A 17,781-nucleotide genomic window follows, 5' to 3' on the forward strand; every position below is an offset into this window, starting at 1 on the left:
GGAGGCTGAGGCAGGAGGATCACCACACGTTCAAGGCCAGCCTGGACTACATAGTAAGACCTTGTCTCAAAAACCAAATGAAAACAAAAACTAAATAAGGAAAAAAATCAGTATTTGAAAGTTAGGGTCACTTTGTGATAAAAATCTTTTTGTCTCATAGAGGCAAAGTATACAGATAGAAATAAAGACTATAAACAAATAGATTGGGCCAGGGATTTAGCTCAGTGGTTCCAGCGCCTGCCTCGAAAGCGCAAGGTCCCGAGTTCGATCTCCAGTACCAAAACAAACAAACAAATAGATCTTTCTGTGGAAAAAGACTTGAATCTCAGCTACCCTTGGATCATTGTTACCTGTTTCAGAAATGATGAAGGGAGAACAGAAAGTGTGGGGAACATTTTCCAGTGCGCTCCAACGTTTACTATGTTAAATATCCAAAGTGAGCTGCATGAATCTCTGGAAGATTTTGTAGCGTTGTAGGAGTAGCAGAAAGGGCCTTACATGAGCTGCTGTGTGAAAATGTGAGGTGGGACACTGGTCCAGGCGGTGGCTTCTAGTATAGAACGTTGCCTTGCAGTGTGGCTTAACTGGAGCCCTAGCAGAGGAAGCCTTTAAATCAGAGCCAAACCAGACACACGAAGCCTCGTGGTGAGCACAGTACACAGCAGACAGATCTTGTAGCCTGAGGGACAAGGCACAGGCCAGAGACAAGTACGTGAGCACCAGGTAAATGCGTCATTTCTCTCCCCAGGTCAGCAGTAGCCCCGAACCTCTGAAGGCTATAAAACAGGAGGTGAGAAATGGTATTTCAAAACATTGTGCAAAGGTAAACCAAAAGTTGCTCTTCTCACGACTTCTCGTGGGTGGTCAGTTTGGACGACAGTTTGGACTGAAATACAAGGGAAAACCTTGCCTGTGATTGGTGCCAGGATTTACTGTACTCTGTGATGTAGCTCTCCTTCAAGTAAGCATTTCCATATAAACGAGAGAAACAAGTAAATCCTGTAGAACCCAGCCTCATTTTATTTGTCCAGCTCTAGATAAGAAAATTGGTGTGGGGCTTGGGATTTAGCTCAGTGCTTTCGCCGCCTGCTGCGCAAGCACAAGGACCAGAGTTCAATCCCCGGTACCCAAAACAAAAAAAAAAAGAAAGAAAACTGGTGTGTTGTATGGCGATTCTTTCCTGGGGTAGAATGTATCTAAATTGTGTGTATCCTGGACAGGGCTCAGTGTGTCCTTTCACCTTGGGCTGTTTCCACAGGTGGTGGTGGTGGTGCTTGTTATTTATTTATTTTTGAGGCAAGGTCTTGCTGTGTAATCCAGGCTGGCCTTGAACTCCCTTTGTAGCCCAAGCTGGCCCAGAACTCATGGCGATCCTCCTGCCTCAGCCTCCTGAGTGCTGGGATGACGGGCGTGTGCCATGCCCGCCTTGTTTGAAGTCTGGTAGATTTCTTCATCTCTAGTCTTGAGCACCATTTTGTTTCATTCAGCAAGCAGCTGCTAGAGCCTGCTCCACGACAGACTTGATGTGCATGTACTGGTGGCAGGGATAAGACTTCCTCCTACCCAGGGTTCTGTGGCCTTCAGCACTGAGAGGGACACAGTGTCCTCTTTTTCCAGGAATAGCCTCAGGGTTGGGACACCCGCACCTTTCTTAATAATCTTGAATTCTTTTGAACCTGCAGCCCTGTTGCCATCTAGATTCATCTTATTCCCCGAGGGTGTCTAGAGTTGTGGCTCGAAGTGTTTCTTTCTGTACGTGCCTGGTCTGGAGTCCTGTGCTGTGGAAACTCCTTGGGGAGAGAGTGCGTTGGCCCCAGAGCTTGGGACTCGTAGGCCAGAGTTGTGAATCAAGAGGTTAAGAAGCACTGACTCAGAGATTTTTAGGGGAGAAAGCAATGTGGACATGAAATGTTAAGGTGATGTGTGTTACAGCACTAGCTCCTGCATAGAGCTGCTTGCTTGTAATTTTGTCTTTACCTTCATACACCGTACACAGTTTTCAAATCTAAAGGCAAGCAAACTTAGCAGAGTCCCTTACTGCCCTATTTAGCTTACTGCACGTGAAATCTGGATTAGGAAAACACTGCATGGGAACATATACTGTTAGTTGTCCCTAACAGAATACTTTATTTTATTTATTTATTTTTTTTGGTGCTGGGGATCGAACTTGGGTCCTTGAACTTGCGAGGCAGGCGGCGGAACCACTGAGCTAAATTCCCAGCCCCTAGAATACTTTATTTTTTATAACAGTGAACATCTGTTTAGAAAAATCTCATCTTTGTCTGGAAAAATAATCTTCTTAAATATTCTCAATTATTTACAAATAATCTAAAGAGATTATTTATTGGTAATCAGTGAGTATTGTGTGTTTTTTTATTTTTTTGGTACCAAGGATCAAACTTGGGTCCTTGTGCTTGTGCAGCAGGCAGTGAAACCACTAAGCTAAATCCCCGACTTGTGTGTTTTTTTAAATAGCATTTTCTCCAGGCAAGTTTCTTTTTCTTTTTTTTTTTTTTCCGGTACTAGGAATTGAACCCCAGGCCTTGCACATGCTAAACATGCACTCTACCACTGACGTACACTACACTCACACCCCCTAACTCAGTTTGGAAGTGGTTTAGAATAGATTGCTCAGTTCAAATGCTCCCTTTAATTTTTATTTGCAGGATGAACTTTCTGATGTTAGCCAAGGTGGATCGAAAGCTACTACTCCCGCATCAACAGCGAATTCCGACGTGGCAGCAATTCCCCCCGATACTCCCCTAAAGGAAGAGAGTGATGGGTTGGCAAAGGGCACAGACTCCCCAGCTAAGTTAGAGCTGAGCAAGCACATTGAAGTGCAGGTCGCCCAGGAGACTAGGAATGTGTCCACAGGTGAGTGCTAGCGCTCACTTACTAGCTCCGGACTCATAAACCCAGTGTCATGGGTGTGAGAAATAAGTCTGAGGTGTATCGCCTGCCTTAGATGCATAAAATAGGTACATAATGCGTTGTGTTCAGTGATGAGCAAGCTTAAAAGTATAATGATTTAACCTATTTGAAAAATTTGTGGGGCTGGAAGGTTAGAGAATTTATAAGGCAGGAAGACGATCCTTCTCTGTCCCCCACTTTAGTGTTTGTTAGTCTGTATTTATTTTCTCTATATTCTGCCCCGGAAGTAGGAATGAAAGAGTACCATGGATAGACTGCCGTGTGTGTCTGAGAAATACAAATGAAGACTTTTTCTAAGTTACTAGAAACTTACCTAGTTTTTGATATTGACTGTTAACTGGGCATACTACACTGTCTAACCCTGTTTCCTAGAACATACTCTGACATCTTTTAAATACTCATATAGCCCTAAAAGCAGCAGGATTTTCCTATTAGGGTACTGTAATAGGTGTATTATTTAGCTCACCATGTCCTCCTTTCAGGCTCTGCTGAAAATGAAGACAAGTCAGAAGTTCAAGCAATCATCGAATCCACTCCTGAACTGGATATGGACAAAGACCTCAGTGGATTCAAAGGTTCAAGGTATTGGAATGTTCGGGTGTGACATCTTCTCTTTCCTTTTCCCACTCCCATAAGTGTTCTGTTTTCTGGTCTTTGATTAGCCAAGATCCATTCATTCATTTTGCTGAGGAAATATCAGTATAATATTCCAATTTCTGTTCTTGAACCTGGACGTTATGCATGGTTTCAGCTGTTTGTGAAATGTTACCCTGGTGGTGTTGGGGGACTGTGGAAAGATGGTGTTTTAGTCCTTGGCGCTGCTCTAACAATACCCAGACTGGGTAATTCATGAAGAGCGAGGGAGACGGGAGTGTGGCGCCCTCGAGTGGCAGAGGCCGGGCTCACCCTGCGCCCCGCGCCCTGTGCCCCATGCCCTTCATCCTGCACTGTGGAGGCCGCTTTGTCCAGGGCTTGTCCCACTCAGCGGGGAGGGCACTCGTGGCATCTCGTGGTGCTGATGCCTTGGCAACCCCCAGGGTTGGAGGGGACACATTGGAGCCATAGGAGATGTGGGAAGGACAGCCAAGGGGTATCCCCTGCTTCCTGGAACTTGAGGAATCAAGAGGATTGAGAGAAGTAACAAGTCTGAACAGCTTGATTCCTTCCCCACGAGGACCAAGAGAATATACAGTGCTTCTCCCTCAGAGCTGTAAGGGTCTCGTTATTAAGAGGAGTCTCATTTCAGTACCGTTTTCCATGGCAAGGCTGTTTAGTGAGAGGAGGGGAGTGGTCAGGTAGTGTCTTTTTTATTTTTGGTCCCAGGGATCGAACTCGGGTCCTTCCACTTGCGAGGCAGGCGGCGAAACCACTGAGCTAAGTTCCCAGCCCCTGGTCAGGTAGCATCTTAATCAAGGTTATGTGAAATACGGTGATGTTCAGAAAGGTCTGATACTTTACTTTCCAAAAGTAAGAAGGGAGAAAAGCTATTATTTTCTTCAAATTTCTTCCACAAATTTTATCTTTTAACTTGTTCATAACAGCCGTAAGAATACATGCCATTTAATAACCTGGGCTAAACATTGTGCAGTATGTCATAGTTGTTGAAAACATGGGCCCTAGTAAGGGCCTGGTGGCACACGCCTATAATCCCAGTTACCTGGGTGGCTGTGGCAGGAGCATCACAAGTTTGAGGCCATTCTAGGTAACTGAGTTGAGACTCTGTCTCAAAAAAAATGTTCTGTTTTGTTTTTTTAAGAGGACTAGGGGTGTAGCTCAGTGGTAGAGCACTTGCTCCACAGTAAGAGTTCGTGGGTGTGAGTTTTGCCTGGATTTCTTACGATACCTTAGGCAATTGTGAGGATTAAATGAGTCAGTGTGCTTGTAACCATTGGCAACGTGCCTTGTTCAATAAACGTTAACAAACATGGTATTCATCATCGCTATGTTATAGAACTTGATTATAACAGCAACCCATGAGGTGGGTGTCTTCATCCTCTCTTTACAGATAAGAGGTTCCGAAAAGTATAGTAAGGTCATCATCCAGCTGGCAAAGGGAGGAGCTTGTAAAAAGTGGAATTTGCTCATTACTCATCCTGTCCTAAGCCCAGGAGATAAAGCTGCTTGTTAATGGTTTGTGTGGACTTTGGTCATTTTGAACCTCTTTTTAAAAACAAATACATTCTTACTAAGCTGTCTGCAGCTGTAGTCAAGTGATAATGAAAATCAGAAGGTGAAAGTATTGCCTTGGTCCTCCGGCCCTGGCTCCCAGTCCCAGGCGTGGCCGTCACTTCTTCCTCCCTCTGGTGCCTCTGCTGTGCCTGCTGCTTTCCCTCCTTTGCTCCGCTGAGATTTGAGAAAGTGAAACCCCAGCACTCAGGCTCTCCTGTGTGCGGAGTCGGCCTCATCCCCCCCCGCCCCCCCCCGTGGGGGTGTGGGGAGCTGCTCGGCCTCCTGCTTCCTGAGGGCAACGGAGGAGCCCGGCGGGACACGGCTGTGGGGTTGGCGTCGCCTTCTTTCATCCTCACAGTCTAATTAGACTGCAGTTCGTGTTAAACTGGCTTCCACTGGATGTTTTTCTGACTGTGTAATAGTAACCACAAGTTAGCCACAGAACACAATACAGTGACATTTCCTTTCATGACTTGCTTAATGAAGTCTGGGGTGGCTGGATGGTTTCCTTTCCTGGTTCTGTGTGAACCTGTTGCTAATGAAGCGGAAGGGTGCTCCCCACTTGCTGAGCGTCCACGTCCTCAGCACCCCAGACCAAGCCCCGTTGTTTCCAGAGCTGGTCCCCCAGCTTCTGTCTCATCTGCATCTCTAGTGGAGCCCTGGGCACTCTCTGCCTCTGGCCTCTGGTTTCCTGGATCCCACGTCACCCGCTTGCTGATTGTGCCCCCCTCCCTTGCCAGCACCAGTGACTTTGAGGAGGGAAACTTGGTATGAGGGCCTTATTTGTGGACGTGCTCACCACTTTGGCCAGGTGCAGCATCCTCTGCTGCAAACCTTTCCTCTCAGACTTGTGAAGAGACTGCCCTGCAGTCCTATGGAGCTGGGGCAGCATTTGGGTTCTTGCTTCTTGGTATACATTCTCTGGGGGTTTTCAGGCTCTTTTCGGATCCTTGTTTGTTTAATTCGTGCAGTCAGCTTGTGTAGGGTCTTCAGTATCTTCTTATAGGAAGTATTTTCATTTGAAAATCTGTCTCCTTCCTCTTAGAAATTCTCTTTCTCCTTTTATTTTTGTTCCTTGCTCTTGTTGTGGGACATCTTTTAGATAGATATCAATACATTGGACCGACCCGCATTCGTTCCCCTCCTTTTCAGTCTCTTCTATTTTTGTTCTGATTAAGTAGGGGTGTGTATATGTGGTACCAGGGATTGAACCCAGGGCCTTTGTACTGAACTTACATCTCCAGCCCTTTTCTTATTTTTTATTTTGAGACAATTGCTAAATTGCCCAGGCTGCATTTAAACTCATAGTCCTGGGCCATGGATGTCACTCAGGGGTTACAGCACTGATTTCCGGTACCAAAAAAAAATTAGTCATAAACTCAGTCCTCCTGCCTCGGCCTCCCAGAGTGCTGGGGATTGTAAGTCTGCACCACCAGTCCTGGCTATAGGTTCTTTTATCCTTTTCTTGGATGTTCTTATATTTATTCTTTGTTTTGTTTTTTTTTTTTGAGACAGGGTCTCATTGTGTAGCCCAGACTGGGTTTGAACTCAGAGCAATCCTCCTGCTTCAGCTTCCCAAGTGCTGGGATTACAGGTGTGAGCTGCCATGCCCTTCGAGTGCTGCTTTTTGTATCATTTTGCTTCGCTTCTGTGGGTGCAGCATTTATTCCTTAAAAAGTTGGTTTGATTCTATGCTGCTGCTGCCTACATTTCTTTTGTCTTAGTGCCTCCCTCACATTCTTTTGGTTTGGGTATTTCTTTTTTCACTCAAGCTTTTAAACGTCTGGTGCTCTGTGACTGCTTCGCATATCCTTAGGTGAGTCTCGCTGGGTCTCCAGCTTCCCGCCTGTAGCATTAAGTGTAGCCTCTCAGGGCCGGGTTAGCTCAGTGGTAGAACATTTCCCAGCAGCCCTGGGTTCATCCGCATCTGGGCCTGGTGAGCATGGCTTCCACCCTGAGGACCATGCTGGAGCAGCAGGGCTCAGGGTCTTGGCGGGTCACATCACAGCCTCTCTACAGTTGCTGACGCCTTCACGCCCTTTGTCTTTCATGAGTTCTGGCAGTGTATCAACCTCCTTAAGCCTTAGGTTTCAGCTTTCTTTGGTTTGTTAACTCAGTTTCTACTGTTTGTCCATGTTTCCCACCTTACAGAATTTTGTCCACATTTTATTTGCTTTTTAAATTTTTTATTTATTTATTATTTTTGAGAGGGGCTCACTAAGTCACTAAGTTGTTCAGGCTGGACTCAAGCTTGTTGTCCTCCTGACTCAGCCTCCCAGAGTGCTGGGATTTCAGGTGTACACCACCACACCTGGCTCCCTTTTAATTTCTTAACTATAATCTCAGGTTTCTGAATTATTACGTATAAATGACAATGTTCAGTCCACCATGTTTAACTGGAAATCCTGTAGAGGTTTTATGTTGTTGTTTTGGTTTAGTTTTCTGAGACAAGGTCTCACTCTACAGTTCAGGCTGGCCTTGAACTCTGCTGTGGCGATTCTGCTGCCTCAGCCTCCCAAATGCTGGAATTGCAGGTGTATGCCGCCACACCAGGCCTTCTACTTGGCTATTTTAACCATAAAGTTGAAATTTTGATTTTATGTGTATATGCATAACTTATTTCATTGGTCCTATATTACTAATCACTTAAGTCATTTCAACTTTTTGCCACTATAAAAATGCTTCCTGGCCATCTTTGCACAAGTAGTTGTCTTCTTACGACACAGTTTCTGTGGGATAGTTTTGGTCATAGAGTTTTGGGTCAGTTTTAATAGATAATGTCAAATTACTCTTAAGAGAAAAAAAGCCTTGCTAGTTTATTCTGGACAACATGTAACATGGCAACTAAGATCACGAATTCGGAAGCCAGAGTGCCTGGGTCTGAATCCTACCTCTTTCACTCAGTTGCTGAACCATCTTGGCAAGTTCCTTAGCCTCCCGGTTTCATTACTGATGGAACTGGGGCAGCAGCATGTGGAGCAGACGTGAGATGGAGCAAGTGATCTGTGGGAAGCACTCGGACAGTGCTGGCTCGGAGCGGAGGCACCGCTGTCCCGCCTGTGTGCTGGGCTCTGGACGGCTCTCAGAGAAAGCACCTGTCTTTGCTTTATCACCTGTCTCTGGGATTTCATGGGAATTTCTTAAGAAACCTTTTGAATTCTTTTTCATTTTGTACAGTAAATGTAAATGATAGGTAAGAAATCTATATGTTGCTTAGCCCATTATATTAAACACACTGTCAAAAACGACTTTGTCGGGGCTGGGGATTTAGCTCAATGGTTCCACTCCTGCCTCGCAAGTGGAAGGACCCGAGTTCGATCCCTGGTACCAAAAAAACTTGACTGTCTCACAACTCATTTCTAATAATACTAATACCTTTCTTTCTGTATGATGTATTTTAATTATTAACAAAGCACTTACGCTCAGTGTAATTTTGAATAATTTCTCCCTATTTCACAATATCTGTTACACATTTTGGTCCTTATAGGTTGGCAGTTGAAAATATATTCTTTTAAGATCGTGATATACAGGCCAGAGATTTAGCTCAGTGGTACTCCACCTGGCTCACAAGTGCAAGGTCCTGAGTTCGATCCCCAGTACCAAAACAAAAAGATCATGATATACAGTGTATTTATCATTGAGATTCTCTTTTTTTTTGGTACCAGGGATTGAACTCGGGACCTTGTACTTGCGAGGCAGGTGGCAGAATCACTGGGCTAAATCCCTGGCCCTCATTGAGATTCTTTTTGTTATGAAAAATTACTTTTTCATAGAACTGTTTGTATATTTTCTTTATTAATATCTACTTGTATTACATTAAAATAAAAATTTTAAAAGAGTCTTTGTAACTGGTTGACTTGCTTTTGTTGTTTTTGTGTATAGCACTCCCACCAAAGGCATAGAGAACAAAGCTTTCGATCGCAACACGGAGTCTCTCTTTGAAGAGCTGTCTTCCGCCGGCTCTGGCCTTATTGGAGACGTGGATGAAGGTGCAGATTTACTAGGTATGGTGGCCCATCTGGAGAAGGATCACACCGTTTAAAACCAGATTTCTCTAATGATCTATTTGGAGGTGCCTTTACAGTGTCTCCGTGCCTAGCGGTACAGGAGTTTTTCACTTTTTGGAAATTACTGAGAACATGTTCTTTGAGAATACAGAAGGTTTAGGTGAGAGCATCCTCTCGTGGATAGGCCTAAAACTGAATGGCATTTAAATTTGTGTTTTGAATTCATATAACACAGTTCACTGAGCTGCTGTATTCCGGGAACGTATATTACACAGAAGGGGCAAAGTGATGTGCGTGTGCATGTGTGTGTGCAGGTATGTGAGTATAGAGAGCTAGTTCCTGGCTTCACTAAATCTCAGTGAATTTCTGCAGACCTTAAAAGCACTTGTAGCACTTGATTCTTCTGAGCTTTCGCAGTGTTGTATCTCAGCCCATGCAGTCATTTTAGAGTGGGGCTGGGAGTGACGGCGAGCCCCTGCTTCAGTCCTCAGTTGCTCCCTCCTCCATGTGTGTTGGTGAGCAGGTAGCTTGAAAACTACATGACTGCATTTGGTTCTTCCTGATTTAGCTGGTGACTTTTGCCAGACAGCTTACCCTCCCGGCCATAGTCTCTGAGTGTAAATGAAAGACTGTGGATTGTGGGCCAAGTCCCGCTGACCTTTGTGTGCTGGAAAGTACAGGCAGGGCCCCCCCGCGTGCGCCCCCCCCCCCCCCCCCCCCCGCTTTTGCCCGACAGCTTTCCGGGCTGAGTAGTTTGCAGTAGTGGTCACATGGCCCACAAAGCCGCAGATATTTACTGGGTGGCCTTTCCGGGAAAGGTCCCTGCCCCTGCTCCAGGTGACCCCTAGGGCCCCGTGAATTTGCTTTGGTGGGCCTTCTTCATAGTTTAAGGCTTTATAAAAAGTGAAAACTGTACACAATTTAAACATTTGTTCCTTTGGAATTAATATTGAGCTACAAAAAATGCTGTGTCTGTAATTATAACAGAGCACACTGTTCTCAGAGTACTGTTGTCAGTTCTTGTAAATACAGAATGTAGTGATGTTGCCTGCATTGATTTGCATAAATTTATTGACTGTGATTTATGTTCTTGACATTGTGAAGTATTTCTTTAAAAAACCACAAATTGGAGTTTGATCCCTGGTACCAAAAAAAAACCACCTCAACTTGGCTCAGTGGCACCACACCTGCCTCACAAGCACAAGGCCCTAATTTCAATCCCCAGTACCAAAAAAACAAAAACCCCCACAAATCTGGCCAGACGTGGTGTCACAAACCTGTGATCCCAGCACTCAGGAGGCTGAGGCAGGAGGATTGCTATAAGTTCCAGGCCAGAGTGGGCCACATAGTGAGGGCAAGGCCAGCCTGCACTGCATAGTGAGACCCTGTCTCAAAAAACCAAAGAAAAGGAGAAGCTAACTCAGACTCATCAGCCATGGTGGTGCATACCTGTAATCCTCACACTGTGAGAGGCTGAGGCGGGAAGATTCCAAGTTCCAGCCCAGCCTAGGCAACTGTCAACTTAGTGAGACCCACCCCCCATCTCAAAAGGGCTTGGGGAGCCGGAAGTGGTGGCACACGCCTGTGATCCCAGCACTTGGGAGGCAGAAACAGGAGGATTGCCATGAGTTCGAGGCCAGCTTGGGCTACAAAGTGAGTTCAGGGCCAGCCTGAACACAAAGTGAGACCTTGTCTCAAAAAAAAAAAGGCTTGGGGATACAGCTCAGTTAGGAGGTACTGTGTTCAGTCTCCAGTACAAAAAAGACTCAATGACAGAATTGAAGGGCAGATACAAAAAATGTTAGAATAATTTAAATTTTTAAAAATTCATATTCAGATTTATATGCAATGAAATGTACTGGTTTGGTTTTTTTTTTTTTTGGTACCACTTTTTGAGTTTTGAGAAATGCAGAGTTGTGCAGCTACCCCTGGAATCAATGTACTTCACCCTCCAAAATTCCTTCCTGGTACCTCTTTGTATTAACTAAGATGAAGTACTTTTAGGCTGGTGGTACCCCAGTATTTTTTTCTGTAAAGAATTAAGCAAAGTAAAAATACTTGTGATCTTTTAGTAAGATTTAGTATTGGTATTTTAAAAGTCAGAAAATCAAACATAATACATGGATTAAATTCAAAATCCTGATTCTTTGGCTTCCTTCACACGATGGAGGTAAGAGGCAGACTGTGGGCTCCTGTCTCTCACTTTGCAGACATTAATACTGTATGCATCTCAGCAACACTCCAGGTTAGGCTTTTTAAAAACGGGCACACAGTCCACTTCTGTAACTCAGCATTCATTTCCTGCTTACTCTACTCTGTCACTATAAAACTCTCGCTCCAGGGTTAAATGTTTTAATCGTTGTTCACCAGCTCAGTACCTAGAGGACTCTTTCCTGGCTTTAATAATTTAATCGAGGTGACCCCAGCAGTTAGTCCTTTATCTTGATCAGGTCCCACCTGGTGACTTCCTTATTCTCCCCAGCCTCTTCTCCGGTTTCAGCCAGTTGCTGCCAGGCTGGAACCTAGAACCTGTACATTTTACATCTGTACATCAGCTCTTGAGATTTTTTTTTCCCTCAATCCACTTATGTATTTTTGCTTCATTATCTCTACTAACTTCTTCTCCTTATCACTTAACATATTTAGGTCTCTGCTATATAAAATAAAATAACACCGGACTTCTGTGGCCCTGTAACCTCTCTGCGTCCGTCCCCTGTTGCTGCAGTCCGGGGTGGTTTCCGTCCTGTGGTGGGCACTGGTTCATGTGCTTGTGATTCTTGGGAAGGCAGAGCGCCCAGCCTCACCTAAAGTGCCCAGTGACCCAGCGGGGCTGCAGGTCCCCTTGGGCTCACGCTGCTGCGGTGTGGCGGCCTCCTCAGTCCTCACCTTACCCGAAACAGCCTCTTGCTTGCCATGTCGTGGTCGTCTCTTGGGACTTCTCAAAAGCAGTTGTCTTCCAAACTGCCCTTGTTGGCTTCCTTTGTCGCCTCTGCAGATGGCACTTCCTCCGCCGAGTACCCCTGCCAGGCCTGCTTCTTCGCTTGGGAAATTGTATTTGCTCTGTTTCTTGATTTTTATGCTTAATTTTAGTTCTTACCTCTATTGTGGCTCTTTTTCTAGAGTCCCAGACTATTATTTCCAAACTTCTCACTAACCCCCCTTCCCAGATGGTTTTTGTAAGGCTCTGCTTCTGAAGCCCACGAGCTGGCCCCAGGCTTGTTTGTGCTCTCCTTGGCTTGTGTTTGTGTTTGTATTCACCCTTCTCTCCTTTGCCTCTGTGATAGGTCCTGAGGGTATGCTGCCTGGTCCCCTAGCACAGCTTAAGGTGTCCCCTGAGATTACGCCGCTCTTCAGACTTTCTGTAACTCTGTGACGCGTCATGCACCTCATTCAGTGTGGTGGCTCAGTGAAGGGGGTTGTGAAGTGGTTCTTACAGTTTGGCTTCATCTCTGTGACTCTTCACCTTTCAAGATTAAAAATCATCCACAGGGGAATTGTTAAGAAAGCAGTATAGCCTTGGAGAAATGTATACAGCTCCACAAATCAGTGTGGCTTTTCTCCGGGGTTGGCCAGTGCTCTGAATCCAGCATGGACCTAGCTCGAGAAACAATACTAAAATCCAAATGGGATTCTACGGTTTAAAAACCTGCCAGGCAGGGTTTTTTTCCCTTGATTTTAGTAGGTAAAGTTTCCAAACATATTAGACCTTTTTTTAGACTGGCCTTGAACTCACTATGTAGCCCAGGCTGGCCCCAGACTCATGGTGATCCTCCTGCCTCAGCCTCCTGAGTGCAGGGATTATAGGCATGCGCCACCACTCCCAGCATATGCTTAAGTCTTGACTAGAGATGACACCGCTTCAAATTATATTTTTCTCATAGTTACAATGATTTACTTTTTACTGATGCATTTCAAAATGAAAATTTTGGATAATCCTCTTATATCTTAAGTTACAATCTCTTAAGCAATCTTCATTGACAGTATGTAAATTTAATGTAAACTTTAGAAACTGTTATAGGATGTGTTCTCACTAGTACATAGTTCAGTTTTTTCTTGTTTATACAGTGTTATTCACACTTTATTGTGTTTAGTTAATGGTTTCTCTACATTGTTTTGATTTCTTTGTCTCCTTACTCTCTCATTTTAAAATAAATGAGTTTAGCTCTTGCTTTCTGAAAACTATCTAATTGAGATTCTCATTCATTTTTCTCTTGGGCTGCTTCCCCAGGGGAATATTCTGGTGTGTATGCTTTTAAGTACATTCGTGTTACTGCCTTACGCTAGGTGTTCTTGGCTGCTATTCTCATTTTATGCTTTCTCGTCATTTTTTTCTGCTACATGATTTTTTGCCCTGCATACATTTTTCAGCTTTTATGCTTACCTAAATGCTTGAGAGTTTATAGTAATCCCGCCTATTATGTGAACTTTTTTCAACCAGGCTGAACTTTCTTCCATCTCTATAGCTTCATTGCAGCATTGACAGTAGTGTTTAAAGCAAATGTCTTGGCAAAAATCATTTTAGAGTTGGAATTTGGAAACTTGTTTAGTTTTTTCCTCCCAATTTGTAGTGAATACATAGATAGTTAAATAAGCTACTACTTCTGATATTTGAGACATTTGTTATATATACAAAATATCAATCCATATGTTAGCATTGAATTTTTAGCATTCCTAGCTTGGTTGTCTTTGTCTTAGTAATTTAAAAATCATTTAGAATATTACCTTTTTAAAATAAAGGATGTTAACTCCTTTGCCTTAAGTAGTTTTCTTTAGAAATATTTTCCTGAATTACAAGTATTACTTTTTCCCTTTCTATGTCATTTTCCAACATTAGTTCATAATTTCTTGGGATGAGTGAGGGCCGTTTTGTTTTTGTTTTTGCTTTTTAAAAAAATATTCTCTAGGGCTGGAGATTTAGCTCAGTGGTTTCGCCGCCTGCTGCGCAAGCACAAGGACCCGAGTTCAATCCCCAGTACAAAAAATAAAAAATCTCTAATATGTTACTTCATTTTTTATGAGAAGCAAATTAAACAACTTTATTCTCCCAAAAGATGACTATCTCGGATCTTGCATTGAGTGGTCTATATGCCTTAGAGCATGCATTAAAATACTAAACACAGCTGGCATGGTGGTATACATCTGTAATCCCAGCACTCTGGGAGGATGAGGCAGGAGAATCCCAAATTCATTCCTAGCCCAGGCAGTTTAGTGACTTAGCAACACCCTGTCTCAAAATAAAAAATAACAAGGGCTGGGGATATAACTCAGTGCCAAGGCTTTGGGTTCAATCTCCAGTACAGTACTGCCTAATAATAACAATAATAATGTCTATGAAGTGACAACTGAATGTTATCATTTCATAGGTAGTACTTGTAGGAAACTTTGTATTACTGATTTGGGGTTTTCAATCTGATTATATTCAATTGTCTTACGAGAATGAATTGATAAAGTATTTTTTAGCCATATCTGAGAATATCCTCATGAATGAAGGAAATCATCTTTATTTCTGTCTTTTGTACATCATTATGCATTAAGTCATAACATTGTGATTCCAGATGTTTTTCATATCATGCGTAGAACTTTATAGATTAATGATCTATTTTCATGCTGTTTCTTACATAAAACATTTCTTGTTCTTTGTTTCTGCTTTACATGGAATGCATGGGCTTTAAGACCATAATTTCTTTGGTAAGGTTTCATCTGCCTTGGGGTTCTGTCTTTCTTTAGCTTTGTCTCTGCCTGTTCTTTATGAATGAGATCTAATATTTGAGCAGAAGCTACAGTGTCAGATGTAATTTGGAAACAATTTCTGATCCTTACTAATGCAATGTTTTCCTCCCTAGATAATGGTACTTGTTAGGATATTTGACAGAAAAGTTTTCATCCTTTTGAAGTTTTATGTGTGGAAACAAATAAAGACTGACAGGTGTAATGAATTGGTTTTTAAAAAAGAGAGCTAGGTGTGGTAATGCACACTTGCAGACTCAGCTAGTTGGGAGGCTGAGGCAGGAGGATTGCAAGTTCAAGTCTAACTTGGTCAACTTAGCAAGACCCTGTCTCAAAATAAAAAGGGGGCCAGGATGTAGTGAGTGTGCACCCCACCCTGCCTGGGAAGCCCAAGGTCCTGAGTTCAATCACCAGTACCGGGAAAAATAATTAATTAATTAATTAATTAAAAAAAATAAAAAAGAGCTGAGGACATAGCTCAGTGAGAGGCCCTGGGATTATCACCACTACTGAGAAGAAGAAAAAAGTTGGCCAATAAAATCTTTAGTTTTGTTTTATGATGAATAATTATAATTTTATATTCTATACAAGTAGATATGTCAAATGAAGTTAGAGACAAAATAAGATTACTGAGAGGACAGAAAATAATAAAAATATGACTATAGCTTGGATATAATTTTTGATAAATTATTTTCATATTTATCATTTTTCTTTTGATAGGAATGGGTCGTGAAGTTGAGAATCTTATACTAGAAAACACACAACTTTTGGAAACCAAGTAAGTATAAAATAATAACAAGGAACAAATGATTTTTGTCAACCAAGTCCACAGCACTTCATCAGCGTACTGTTCTCAGTACAGATTGTGCAACCGTAGGCCTTCCTGTGTGTCGGGGTGTAGTCAGATAGAACAGGGCCTTTGTCATGTGGAAGAGTGCTCATCCCTATGTCAGATGAGTGTGGAAGGAGTGTGTCCACACAGAACATCAGTCACCACGCCTCATGCCCACCGGGGCCAGAGGAACTGCGTTTCAGCTTTTTCTTCAGTTTCTTTCTAGTTTAGATGATTTCCACATTGATTATTAAATATAACTTCAGACTTTCTTGATTAGGTAATATCTCTTCAGAACTGACAACAATAGTAGCCCTAGAAAGGTCTTTTCCTTTCTTGCATGAAGAACTCTGACCCCTCAGATAGTTCCTCCCAGAGCACATATCCTGTCTCCCCCACCAGCCCCAGCAGTTCACCTTCCCAGGCTCCGGGGTTTGGACAGGAGGAAGACGTGTAAATGTCTCTTCACTGGGAAAGATTGCTTGTTTTTAAGTGCACTCTGACTTATTCTGACTTATGTCTGTTGGTGGTCTGTCTTGTTTTATCCATTCTCCCTAAGTGGGAAGAGTGCAAACTTAGATGACCGATTTGTGTCCTTCCCACCTTTATCTACAAAGGTCACAGGTAGAATGTCTTGAAGTAGCCAGTTCTTCAGCTTTGTAATCAAGCAGTTACTTTAGCCTACAAAGGAATGAGCCGAAGGAGGGAAAGAATGTTTGTAAGATGCACTTGGCTATGTGTTTCTCAGAAACGCTTTGAATGTAGTGAAGAATGACCTGATAGCCAAAGTGGATGAGCTGACGTGTGAGAAGGATGTGCTGCAAGGGGAGCTGGAGGCCGTGAAACAAGCCAAGCAGAAGCTGGAGGAGAAGAACAGAGAATTGGAAGAGGAACTCAGGAAGTAAGTTTGGCTGTATGGCTCTAACCAGGCTGACTTTGCCAGGGTGCCGCAAAGGGTTCGGGATGTGACCTTGAGACAGGCCTTCGGGAAAGGCCGGGGCTGCTGGGAAGGAACAGATGCCTGGCCGTGTCCAGTCTGCCACACAAATGTCACCATTGTTTGTGTCTCCTTGATGTAAAAAGAGAACTGTTTGTATTCTTTTCCTTAAGACCTGTCTTTTTGTTTTTGTAAGGACTGCTGTGATAATGTTTTTCCAAACTGGGGGCAGCTTTGTACACTTTTGACAAAAAGAAAGACGCTTCTTTAGTGGTAGTTAAATTGTTCGCCTACCCTTTCATTATTTGAAACGTTGAGCTCAATTCAAGTAACATGTTTTGTTTTATTTCCCACTAGAGCTCGTGCCGAAGCTGAAGATGCAAGGCAAAAAGCAAAAGATGATGATGATGTAGGTTTGCAGTTTTAATGTTTGTTCTTACCGTGTCTTGCTATCTCAGGAAAACCTTACTAATTAAACTTTGGATATACGAGTAGTGCTGTGGAGATTTAGCAGTTAGAAGACAGGGCTGTGGGTGTTCACAGGGCAGATGCCCACGTGTTTTCCTCTGCAGCTCTATGTCCAAGTTCAAGGACCAACAAGACACTTGGGGATGGTTTTTTGGGGTTTTTTTCCCCCATTAAGTTTATTGGTACATTTTCGGTATAAAATACAGTTACATTCATCACTGGGATCTTGTACCATTACATGAGCATCTTGGTTCTTATTTTTTCCCCTTCCCCTGCCCTCCCTTCACCCCCTCCACCCTTCCCTATTTGCAAAGACTTTGTTTCCATTTTTTTCCTTTTCTCATATTTTTCCTTTCCCTTTTTTCCTTTCCCCTACCCCTCCCACTTCCCCTGCACCTTTAGACCTTTTCTTCCTGTTACACGCTATCAATTATGCCTTTTTTAAATTACAATACCAAGATCTAGGAGACATTACCACAGATTTTACAGAATTTAAAAGGATATAGAAAGCATATTTCAAAAATCTGTTTTGAAATAAATTTGACAACTTCTAAGAAGTACCTTGGAAGACAAATTAATGAAACTAACTCTGGAGGAAATATAAAATTTGAATAGCACCTATTAAAGAAAGTATACTCCTAGCTTGAAAACCTACCTATATGACAACAGCAGGCTGATAAATTATATCAAACAATTCAAGCAGAAAAAAG

At 43.1% G+C, this 17,781-nt stretch overlaps 1 protein-coding gene and 1 non-coding gene across 12 annotated transcripts in view; one reads left to right on the forward strand and one right to left on the reverse strand.

Moving 5' to 3' along the window:
* The window catches only part of Spag9 (sperm associated antigen 9), a 117,084-nt gene that overhangs the window by 68,593 nt on the left and 30,710 nt on the right, over positions 1-17,781 (forward strand). For 4 of the 11 annotated variants that reach the window (XM_087202603.1, XM_087202605.1, XM_087202608.1 and 1 more), the window contains 7 exons: positions 749-823; positions 2,667-2,874; positions 3,414-3,513; positions 8,983-9,104; positions 15,555-15,612; positions 16,415-16,567; positions 16,961-17,012. In XM_087202603.1, the coding sequence (XP_087058729.1) occupies positions 749-823; positions 2,667-2,874; positions 3,414-3,513; positions 8,983-9,104; positions 15,555-15,612; positions 16,415-16,567; positions 16,961-17,012 (768 nt within the window). The remainder of the gene's footprint in view (positions 1-748; positions 824-2,666; positions 2,875-3,413; positions 3,514-8,982; positions 9,105-15,554; positions 15,613-16,414; positions 16,568-16,960; positions 17,013-17,781) is intronic. The other 7 variants (XM_004859745.4, XM_004859746.4, XM_004859748.4 and 4 more) reach the window with 2 other exon arrangements.
* Positions 16,020-16,140, reverse strand: LOC147821019 (small nucleolar RNA SNORD22). The gene has a single exon (XR_015447838.1). It is a non-coding gene; the product is annotated as a small nucleolar RNA SNORD22 (small nucleolar RNA).

The sequence above is a fragment of the Heterocephalus glaber genome, unplaced genomic scaffold (genome assembly GCF_053883595.1).
Source record: "Heterocephalus glaber isolate CG9 unplaced genomic scaffold, H.glaber_assembly_v1.0 deba00001773, whole genome shotgun sequence".
Lineage (NCBI taxonomy): Eukaryota > Metazoa > Chordata > Mammalia > Rodentia > Bathyergidae > Heterocephalus > Heterocephalus glaber.